The sequence below is a fragment of the Mytilus californianus genome, unplaced genomic scaffold (assembly GCF_021869535.1).
Source record: "Mytilus californianus isolate M0D057914Y unplaced genomic scaffold, xbMytCali1.0.p SCAF_9, whole genome shotgun sequence".
In the NCBI taxonomy this organism is placed as follows: domain Eukaryota; kingdom Metazoa; phylum Mollusca; class Bivalvia; order Mytilida; family Mytilidae; genus Mytilus; species Mytilus californianus.
The window spans coordinates 24734202-24745846 of record NW_026262745.1 but is presented as its reverse complement, the minus strand read 5'-3'; the positions used below and the strand labels follow the sequence as shown (position 1 = coordinate 24745846).

Below are 11645 nucleotides of genomic sequence, written 5' to 3'. Positions count from 1 at the left end.
AGTAGAACTAGAGTCCGACCGGAAGTGCATAAATTATACTTCGCATTCTCTGCTTTTGCAGAATGGTAAGGTCGAAAATGAACAAAATTTATCGCACACTGTCATTAAATTTGTGTTTTAAGAACTAACAACATTTTAATACCCTCATTGACATTCAAAATCTCTGAATATATCCTCATGAGCTGTAATATGCTAACGGAACTGTCTTGACCTGTTCTGTTGTCTGTTGACCAGTTACTTTGCATTCCTTAATATATTTATTTTTAGAACATTCATGTACTGTCAACAAAGTCCAGTGGATTTATACGTTTATCTCAGAGGTTCCGAAGGTTTTTTGGACCTCAGTGGTCTCTTGTCTTCTTGGTCCATGCATGTTCAAGCATTACTGGTCCAGTCAGTGTTTTAATAGCAGTCTTTTACACTACGAGTATTACAAAATTCTTACTTTTTACATTTTACTGGACAAAACCATTTATTACTGGACATTGCCACATGTCTGACAGACCTTGGGAATGACTGTTATCTTATAATCGAGACATTATCTTATATCAGAGTTTATTATCAACCTCATCAAGAAATTATACAGCAAATTACAAACCTATGACATGACTATGGATTCTGATATTTATGCAGATATTATCATGGTTTTTTTCTTAAGCACCTTCCGATTGGATTTCATGTCAGAACTTAATAGCTTCAAGTGTCTTTAATTTTATATCAACATTTCTTGGACAAAACATGAATTTGATAAACCTTAACATTAAAATTATTTAAATAATTACATACTTATACTACATGTACTAAAGAATTATATATCCATCACCAACATCAGAGACATATATATGTGTATATATGTCTCTGCCAACATTAAATATTTATTCTAGGGTTGTGGAGTCTGACAACAACCAACCTGGACCTGCCATGGTCTGAATTGTTACTGAATATTTAAACCCATATTATACAAATGAATTTATATAATTAGTAGACATATGTCAAGATGACAGGTTTCAAAAGTTTTAAAAGCAATTTCTAGCTAAAAGATATTTAGCCATATCATTTTACTCTCATGAACATTTTCGTATGCTTGACGGAATTTGAAAATATAATAAAACACCAAACACCTGTAGGTTTAAAATTTGAACATGAAGCTCACTAGAGCTTGTGTTTATGTAGTTTACTGAATATCGGTTTTAAACAAAACTTTGAATTGAATCGAATTGAATAGAAGGAATTCAACTTTTGAATTGGCCAATATAAAATTTGCACTTTAAAGGTGGCCTAAAGTTTAATTGTTACAATGCGACCTGATTTAATAGGATTTAAAGCAATATTAAGTGAAATTTTTGTGGTAAATTTTGGCAACAGTAGTTTACTAATGTTCAAATCTCATAAATTGATTAAGAAGATAAATCAAAGTTACAAACATGAACCGAGGAACTCACACTCCAAAAGGAGAAAGACTATTAGATTGGAAATAATTCATGGGGCTTGAATGAATTTTGATTTTACCACTGGTTGGCCCTTAGACCCTATATTTTACCTCTCTATCTCTTGAAGTAAAATATTTTTGCATAAATGGCCAACCTGTGGTAAAGTCAATATTAACCCAAGCCTTGATGAAGTATTTCTTAAATATAACATAACTGTATTCAAGATATAGACTTTTGTAAAATTAAATTCTCTTAAATTTCACTTGGTTTAAGTTCGTTTGATTATTACAGTCTGTAAAAAATTCATTCATAAAATCTGGGCATAAATATAGATATCAACATGATCAGTCAGGGGAATTACAGAAAAAAGTGATTTATAAAATTACTTATTTAAGTAGCAAATTCGAAATTTTGTCACAAATTGTGATTTTGTAGTTTTACCAAAATTTTAAACATATAGGTTTAGATTATATCTTATTATTAGTAAAATTGAAAAAAACTGAATCTTTTGCTTCTTTTAAGTTGCAAGGTTTATACCTTTGATGCAATCATTTAGCTGTAAATTCTATATTTGTTGAAAAAATGCTATAATGAAGGCTTTACATAATGAACTGATACTTTCTTAACAGATTTTGCCAGCAGTGGGAGTATTTTTCCTGTAAAATTCAAGGTTTCATCTTACAGATTATGTAATAAAATTTTACTGTTCATTTAAAATAATAATACTTTAAGAAGTGATTTTATGGAAGAAAATAGAGGTATGATACTGAAACAAGTGATTTTCATGTCATTATCCCAGATTCAGTACAAGGTCATCACCTGACATGACCGGTCATCCTATCAACACAGATGTTGGTTCTGATAATTTTAGCAACATAATTAGTCCCTGGATCATTGGTATTGTATATTTAAAGCTACAATAAAATTAAATCACTTAGTCTAGTGACTTATTTGTACTACTTAAATAGGTGATTATTAAAGAAAGACAACTCTTACTTCCAACATTTATGGACAAAATGTTACTTGAATCAGTGATTTAGAAATCATTCATTTAATTAAGTCCCCTGACTGATGATTAATTATACAAAAGAATTTTGCATGGTATAACTGCATACTATTTATATTATTCAACAGTGTATCTATGCATGTTGATGTTGATTTTTTTTTAATTTCTCTCCCTCCCTTATAAAAGTTTTTGTTTTTTAGGGAGAAAACATAACCATGAAAATCACTGATTGGAGTTGCCAATCTCTGTGTATATATTTCTCTGATCAAACATTGTAGCGCCGCGAGCAAACAAGCACTTCTCTTTCAATCTCACCACTTCTCCCTATCAGTTTCAAAAAGAGAAGTCACTTCTCCCTATGATTCTGAAGTAGTGTGAGCCCTGAATGATGATAACGGACTTCAAACAAGGACAGTGGACTATGATACAAATTTCACATAGTTGATTTTTCTTACACATATCAACAAATTTTTCTTCTTTCTATATATCTGCATCCTTTGAAGATATAAAATTCTGACATTTCACATCTTTTAAAGACAGCATGTGAAGAGGACAAGTCAATATATTTTGTCCCAGAGGTAGACGATCTTTTGACCATGACAGGAATTTAATGGATTCAATCTTTTCCTCTCTCAATATTTATAAAGCCTTGAAGATGTGTCAAATCCTGTTATGAATTTCTTGAACAAACTTTAAGATGTGCTGACTATAATATGATTGTTATATTTTATTTGTATAATTTAATTTAACTTTAAATTATGGAATTTATAAATTTTTTGGCACCTGTGTCAAAAAGTATTATGAATTAATTTTCATAGTACGGTATTTATAGATTGTAATGCGTGATTACACATCCATATCATGATTTAATCCCTCTTTTGGAGCATATTTTCTGTCCCCAGATTCCATCTGAAATATTTTCCCAAAGGTACAGAAAATGTCTATGAGAAGTGATAAAACAACATAAAATATGCATTTATGGCGATCTGCATTCCTGATTTTAAAAAGCATTCTTTATTTTCCTGAGGACTAATATAGTATGCTTTATATCTTGTATATAGATGTTGTATTTTCTGAAGTTTTCCTCTAGCAGACTGGGGGGGGGGGGGGGGGGGGGGGGTGGTGGTATTTAATTTCTATTCCTTTTGCATGATACAGTTTAAAAAAATAAATGAAACTGGTATGTTGGCCAAATTGGTGAGTTTGGTCTAACAACTAGGAATATGTAACTAATCCATGAATTCCAGTATCGACCAAACAACACATTATTTCATGAAGAGTAAATTATATTATTGTCGTAGTATGCAAGACCTAGAGATTACTATCTGGTGGCTGCGGCGTGGTGAAATATTTGTATAAAGCTTTATATTTCAGAAGGTAGAAGACCATGCAGATACCTTATGTTACGAAGTTTTCATCTGTCATATGTCCATTGTCCTTGACCTCATTTTCATGATTCAGCGACTGCTTGAAAAAAATTATAGTTTTATTGTCGTGAATTTCTCACTTGTAATGAGTAATAGGATAACTTTATTTTGTATATATGTGTTCCTTACAACATCTACATGTACGTGTCCGTCAGACAGGGTTCACCTGTACTCAACCTCATTTCATGTGATCAAGGTGAAAGTTACATGATTAGGTCCATTTCTCAGATACTATTAGCAGTAGGTCAACTATATGTGGTGTATGGAATGATTGTTAGGGGTGCATGTCAGTCTGGCAGGTTTCATCTGACCTTGACCTCATTTTCATGGTTCATTGGTCAATGTTATGTTTTTGTGTTTTGGTCTGTCTTTCAAGTACTATAAGCAATAGGTCAACTATATTTGGTGTATGGAATGATTGTAAAGTGTACATATCTGTCTAGCAGGTATCATCTGACCTTGACCTCATTTTTATGGTTCATTAGTCAATGTTATGATTTTGTGTTTTGGTCTGTCTTTCAAGTACTATAAATTATAAGCAATGGTTCAACTATATTTGGTGTATGGAATGATTGTAAAGTGTATATGTCTGTCTAGCAGGTATCATCTGACATTGACCTCATTTTCATGGTTCATTGGTCAATATTAAGTTTTTGTGTTTTAGTCTGTTTTTCAAGTACTATAAGCAATAGGTCATCCATATTTGATATATGGAATGATTGTAAGGTGTACATGTCTGTCTGACAGGATTTATCTGACCTTGACCTCATTTCAGCGTGTGCACTATTGTTGCTTTTTTTGGTTCACAAGTTGAATATTTTTTTATATTTTGATCCTTAGACTAGTTATTCTTTTTATTACACTCCACTCTAGGAATTGGAACTATTTTGTTATCACCCTGTCTGTTCATTTGAATATTTTCATCACAATTTTCTCAGAAACTGTTCAACAGAATGACTTCATATTTGGTCAGCAGCTTGAAAGTGCTTAGTTGTAATGTGTGAGCTCTTTTCTGTCATATACTTACAAGTTGTTGATAATTTGAATTTTCAATATGTTGAATGAACTAAAAAGTTTCATCACACAATTCTCCAATATCAATTAACAGAATGGCTTTATATTTGGTCAGCAGCTCAACATTGATTAGTTGTAATGTGTGGGTGGAGTTTTCGGATCTGAAAAACATTTACTTCCTGTTTTTTGATACTTTGAATTTTGAGTGGGATATGCTTTGCACGACAATGCATGCAATTTTTGCTTTACTGGAAAACAAAGGTATTTCACTGCAACCAATGTACTAAGTCCTATTACATGTACTACATCCATTGCTTAGAAACCTAAAGTGATATATAACAATGATATTTCACCACTACAATACTTTTGAATTTATAATTGTGTCAAAGCTTTCTCAAATTATTTTCATTGCTATGCAGTTTATCTTTTTTATTAAATTTGACAAGAAAAAATTTTGATGAAAAAAAACCTCTTCAATTCTGCAATGTGACATTATGAGCTCAGTAGTATTAGCAATTGCTCTTTTCTTAACAGATCTATTAAGAGTTTAGGATGCAAAAGTACATCATGTATGACTGAAAATTTACCGTCACAGTTACTTTTCAATTTTTTCATTCTGATTTCAGGGGTAAAGATTGCATGAACAATTTGAAATGAGTTGGTCACCTGATACAAGACTCCGCCCACAGCAGAGATTAGATACAAAATGGATGAAAACAGACCTACAGGTATGAAATGAATAGGTATTTTAAGAAAGAGAATTTCAAGTAAATGTCAATGTGTCAGGATCCTAACAACCTTAGCTTACCTATATGTGGGGAACATACTGCTAGAGTACATACTATGTATCCCAGTTTACTGAAAAAGGTGAATGAAGTGATAAGTGTGCTATTCTTTTTTATATATACATATATACAGACCTCAGATATATGACTTTATATACGACCGCAAAAAAATTTTGCTGTCCTATATTGGTATGACGTTGGCGTCGTCCGGCGTCTTCGTTGTCGTTGTCCGAAGACACATTGGTTTTCACACAATACCTTTAGTTTAAGTGAATGGATCTCTATGAAATTTTACCATAAGGTTCAATACAACAAAAGGAAGGTGGGGATTGATTTTGGGGGTTATGGTACCAACAGTTAAGGAATTAGGGGCCAAAAAGGGGCCAAAAATAAGCATTTTTGTAACTTCCAGACAATAACTTGTGTGTTAGTGTATGGATCTCGCTGACATTGTACCACAAGGTTACATATCACAAAGGAAATGCTGGGATTGATTTTGGGGGGTAATTGCCTCAAAATTTTAGGAATTAGGGGCCAAAAAAGGGGCAAAAAACAAGCATTTTTCTAGTTTCATGACAATAACTTGTGTGTAAGTGTATGGATCTTTCTGAAATTGTACAACAAGATTCCATATAACAAAGGGAAAGCTGGAATTGAGGTTGGGGGTAATTGCCCAAAACGTTTAGAATTTGGGGCCTAAAAGGGGCCAAAAATAAGCATTTTTCTAGTTTCCAGACAATAACTTGTGTTCAAGTGTATGGATCTCTCTGAAATTGTACTGCAAGGTACCATACCACAAAGGGAAGGCTGGGATTGATTTTGGGGGTAATTGCCTCAAAATTTTAGGAATTGGGGGCCAAAAAGGGGCAAAAAACAAGCATTTTTCTAGTTTCAGGACAATAATTTGTGTCTAAGTGTATGGATCTTTATGAAATTGTACTACAAGGTTCCATATCACAAAGGAAAAGCTGGGTTTGAGTTTGGGGGTAATTGCCGTAAACGTTTAGGAATTTGGGGCCAAAAAGGGGCCTAAAAACAAGCATTTTTCTAGTTTCCAGACAATAACTTGTGTTAAAGTGTATGGATCTCTCTGAAATTGTACTGCAAGGTACCATACCACAAAGGGAAGGCTGGGATTGAGTTTGAGGGTGATGAATCATAAGGGGGTTCAAAAAATTTGGGGGAGGGATTTTTTTTTCCTTTTTTTCTTTAAAATTTTATATATAAAAGCAAATAATAATGATATGGTTTGAATAGGTAAATTAAAAAAATTTCAGTTCTTAGACCACATTCATCCTGTTTCAGAAACCTATGCTGTGTCAAATATTTAATCACAATCCAAATTCAGTGCTGTATCAAGCTTGAATGTTGTGTCCATACTTGCCCCAACTGTTCAGGGTTCGACCTCTGCGGTCGTATCAAGCTGCGCCCAGCGGAGCATTTTATTTCTGTTGATACTACTTATTAATCATTTTTCTTCTAAGCATCTAGTGTCTTTTCAAGAATCATTTATACCCAATTCTACTTTCAAATTGATTCCATGCCAACTTTTTTTACCTTGGTGAAGTAGAAAAGTGAGACTTAGGTGTGATTTTTTTTCGGCTGTAGCTTCAGCAATGTAGGAGAAAAAAAGTATAACAAAAGTACCAAACTCTTAGGTAAATTCAAAAAGGGGAATTTAATGCAAACTGACAAAATCAAACTCTATCAATCAACGGAACAAGTGAAAAACAACTTCCATATTTCTGACTTGATACAGGCATTTTCTGAAGAAGATGGGGGGTTAAACATAGGTTTATAGCTAGCTAAATCTCCCACTGGTATGATAGTTGTTTATTGTGTAAACATACATCACAACTGACTAAAAAATTCAAACATACAAATAAATCTTAACAAAGACACCAACAAGAAAGGTGTTGTAGTTAATAGTAAATTTGACAAAGACATAGTTTACATGTTAAAGTTTTTGTTTAGGTCAGTTTAAAGGGAACCACTTATGTGATGATAAGTAAGTGGTATTAAATATGCAGTTGTACTAGCATTGGTACTTTTCATTTCCACAGAGGTTATTTGGCCCTTCCCCTTCAATCATTGACTTTGAATGTCTGTATAGTACGGGTTGGAATATTGCCATTTTAGTTTCATTATTTGCATTATACTATTTTAATTACATAAAGGCAAACACATCTATGTGTCAACAGTCTATCTTGCATATGTTACTCGTAGACATGGCATAAAACATAACTTTTGCATAATAGATTAAATAGCAATCCTTCAAAAAATCTGTTTTACTGACTTTTTATTCTGGATGTTACCCTAAGCACATTTTTATACGACCAAAAAAGGTCGTATATTGGTATGACATTGGTGTCGTTGTCGTCGTCATCCGGCGTTGTCGTCATCGTCAGAAGACACATTGGTTTTCGCACAATACCTTTAGTTTAAGTGAATGGATCTCTATGAAATTTTACCATAAGGTTCAATACAACAAAAGGAAGGTGGGGATTGATTTTAGGGGTTATGGTACCAACAGTTAAGGAATTAGGGGCCAAAAAGGGGCCAAAAATAAGCATTTTTGTAACTTCCAGACAATAACTTGTGTGTTAGTGTATGGATCTCGCTGACATTGTACCACAAGGTAACATATCACAAAGGAAATGCTGGGATTGATTTTGGGGGTAATTGCCTCAAAATTTTAGGAATTAGGGGCCAAAAAGGGGGCCAAAAACAAGCATTTTTCTAGTTTCATGACAATAACTTGTGTTTAAGTGTATGGATCTTTCTAAAATTGTATTACAAGGTTCTATATCACAAAGAGAAAGCTAGAATTGAGTTTGGGGGTAATTGCCCAAAACGTTTAAGAATAAGGGGCCAAAAAACAAGCATTTTTCTAGTTTCCAGACAATAACTTGTGTTCAAGTAGATATTGGAAGATGTGTATGGATCTCTCTGAAATTGTACTGCAAGGTACCATACCACAAAGGGAAGGCTGGGATGGATTTTTGGGGTAAATGCCTCAAAATTTTAGGAATTAGGGGCCAAAAAGGGGCAAAAAACAAGCATGTTTTTCTAGTTTCAGGACAATAACGTGTGTGTAAGTGTATGGATCTTTATGAAATTGTACTACAAGGTTCCATATCACAAAGGGAAAGCTGGGTTTGAGTTTGGGGGAAATTGCTCTAAACGTTTAGGAATTTGGGGCCTAAAAGGGGCCAAAAATAAGCATTTTTCTAGTTTCCAGACAATAACTTGTGTTAAAGTGTATGGATCTCTCTGAAATTGTACTGCAAGGTACCATACTACAAAGGGAAGGCTGGGATTGAGTTTTGGGTGATGAATCATAAGGGGGTTCAAAAAATTGGGGGGGGGGGATTTTTTTTTCTATTTTAAGACTTTTATGATATATTTGTGGGGTGAAAAAAAATTTAGGGGGGAAGGGGGTAAAAAAGAAGTTGTGGGGGCAATTTTTTTTTTCATATTTCAGAAATTAAAAAGAAAATTTCTTCAAATATCATTTCTTTTTGCAAAAAAAAAAGGGGGGGGGGGGTAATTTTTTTTTGGGGGGGGGGGGTCTAATTCTAAGTTCTTTGACTACAGTTATTCGGTGTCAGAAACCTATTATGTGTCAAATATTTAATTACAATCCAAATTCAGACCATTTTTGCCCCAACTGTTCAGGGTTGGACATCTGTGGTCGTATCCAGCTGTGCTCAGCGAAGCATTTTATTCAGGATTAAAATATTTACAATTTGAATAAAAGGAGATATTAGGAATGTACCAATTAAACAGTTTAGTATCAAATGACAAAAAAAGAAAAAAACAATTATGAGTATTTGAACCATACCCATATTATCATGACCATAAGAATATATTTGCATTTGGTCCGACCACACATGTATAGTGCTGATAATTAACATGATTAATGTTGAAATGTTAATCTTTAATACTGTAAATTTCATAAGGTATAGCCCTTCAATTTGTGTTACATGGTCATTCTTGATTTGTCCTTAAGAATGATATAATGTTAACTTGGGAAGATAACTTCAAGCAATATCTAAATGAACTGTAAGCAGTTAGTTAACTGTTTTATTAATGGAAGTGCACTCACTGAATCTTTGACGTTGAAAGATGTCTAGTCAGTGAATTCACATGACCAAGTAAGAGAACTAGTTGAGAAAAATTACAAACAATCCATTCAAAACAAGCAAACAAATACAATAAGAAGATATGCAAAAATTGTTAAAGAAAAATTGTAACTTTGCGAACATAAGTAGTTGACTCATATCTTTTCTGGAACATATGCATGTAAATAAACTGAAATATTTAGTTTCATAGGGATATAATCTTAATCCTACATGTTAAAGGGGATATAATCAAAACTTACCTCTTTCACTATGCAATATTTTGTTAAAGTCTTTTGTTAGCGCAACTATTCTGAAGGGCTAGATGGATATTAATACAGTTATAAAACATAATCTGATAGTGTCCGTAAAGTAATATTATCCTGGTCCAAAATATTAAATCATAACAATATAGGCTTTTTGCACTGATGTATTGGAAAACAAACACCAATCAATCAATCAACATGTTAAAGGGGAGATAATTGAATTTGTTGGACAAGGAGTAAGTATCCTTTTGTGAGTTGACTCACAGTTGTAGTCACTTGATTAGACAAGTCAGTCTCCATCACTTAGTTTGATAAGATCAATTCATAGTTCTTGGTACATTTAGTGCTTCACTTTCTTGGGTATAAGCTGGGATTCAAATTTTCAATTAAGAAATAATGATATTTCCACATGCATTGTAATAATTATTTAAAAAGAAAAAAAATGTTTCTGACATGGTACATTGTTGTGTTTAAATTCTGTATTCTACAGCAATGTATGTTTAGCTCGTTTGTGATGTAAAACAAAGACATAATATAAGTAGGCTTGATGTCATAACAGAGATAAATTGTTTCACAGAGCTACGGAAAACAATAGTTGTTATTGTATATAATAGAAACATAACTATTATTGGAACTAATTCAACAGGTTAACAGGTTTGATGAAACAGTTTGACCTAGTTGTAGCTAATTATAGTACATTTAGATGATCTAGTACAGTTGAGGTAACAAACTGGCTAAACTACAAAGTTTATACAGCTTGCAAAATTATAGAAAACATGTATATTTGTAGGTCCTTGCAACTTTTTTTTAACCAAAATATATGTTGTAAATATACTGACAAATCTAAACTTGACATTGATAACAAACCAACAATTATTTTAATTGGTACATCCAATACCAAACGTATCAATGCAGAGAAGCTATCGCCATCATTTACAACCAATAAGGTTACTGCTTTCAATTTAGAAGAAACTAAACAAGCTATTTTGGAGATATCGGATATAATTCCAAATCTAGTAGTGTTTCATTCCCTGACGAATGATTTGAAAATAAAATCACCACAGCAATGTGTAGAAGAAATACAAGATATTGTCAAGCTTGCACTTCAAAAATGGCAAAATAGTGGTTGCATCATCTCTCTTACTACTCCTCGACTCGACAGTGTAATTTTCAACACAAATGGACAAATCATAAATGCCTTGTTGAAACAAATATATGATGACAATAAAGATGTTCTACTTGTTGATCATGGCAATATGTTGCGAAATGGAAACCCAATTGCAGAGCTACTAAGTGAAGATAAATTTCATCTCTCTGACTCTGGCGTGTCTCAGCTATCGGCAAACTTAAAGCGTGGAATACACACTGCCTTAAACATTCCCATGCCAATTTCAAGAGGTAGATCCAAATCGCGCAACACAAGAGGACGTGGACGTGGACGTGGCAGAGGTCATCATGAATAACTTGCTTTTTAATATTATACATATTACCATATCATTATGTTGACTTCCTTTAACATGTTTAAAGTCATTTACATATAATTTATATATACATGTACAACTTTATATATTTCTTCTTTTTTTTGGGCTGATAAAT

The 11645-nt window shown here is 32.9% G+C and overlaps 1 protein-coding gene and 1 long non-coding RNA gene across 4 annotated transcripts in view; one reads left to right on the top strand and one right to left on the bottom strand.

Annotated features, from left to right (window-relative positions):
* The window catches only part of LOC127715307 (uncharacterized), a 156580-nt gene that overhangs the window by 22329 nt on the left and 122606 nt on the right, over nucleotides 1-11645 (bottom strand). Inside the window, exon 1 of one of the 2 annotated variants that reach the window (XR_007988281.1) lies at nucleotides 9278-9313. The exons of the other annotated variant lie outside the window; for it this stretch is intronic. This is a non-coding gene — a long non-coding RNA (uncharacterized LOC127715307). Of the gene's footprint in view, nucleotides 1-9277; nucleotides 9314-11645 lie in introns of those variants that run through there. 2 annotated transcript variants of the gene reach the window in all.
* Nucleotides 25-11645, top strand: part of LOC127715249 (E3 ubiquitin-protein ligase HERC2-like) — a 131423-nt gene continuing 119802 nt past the window's right edge. For both annotated transcript variants that reach the window (XM_052221269.1, XM_052221268.1), the window contains exons 1-2: nucleotides 25-65; nucleotides 5504-5605. In XM_052221269.1, coding sequence (XP_052077229.1) covers nucleotides 5531-5605 — 75 coding nt within the window. In that variant the 5' untranslated portion in view covers nucleotides 25-65; nucleotides 5504-5530. The remainder of the gene's footprint in view (nucleotides 66-5503; nucleotides 5606-11645) is intronic.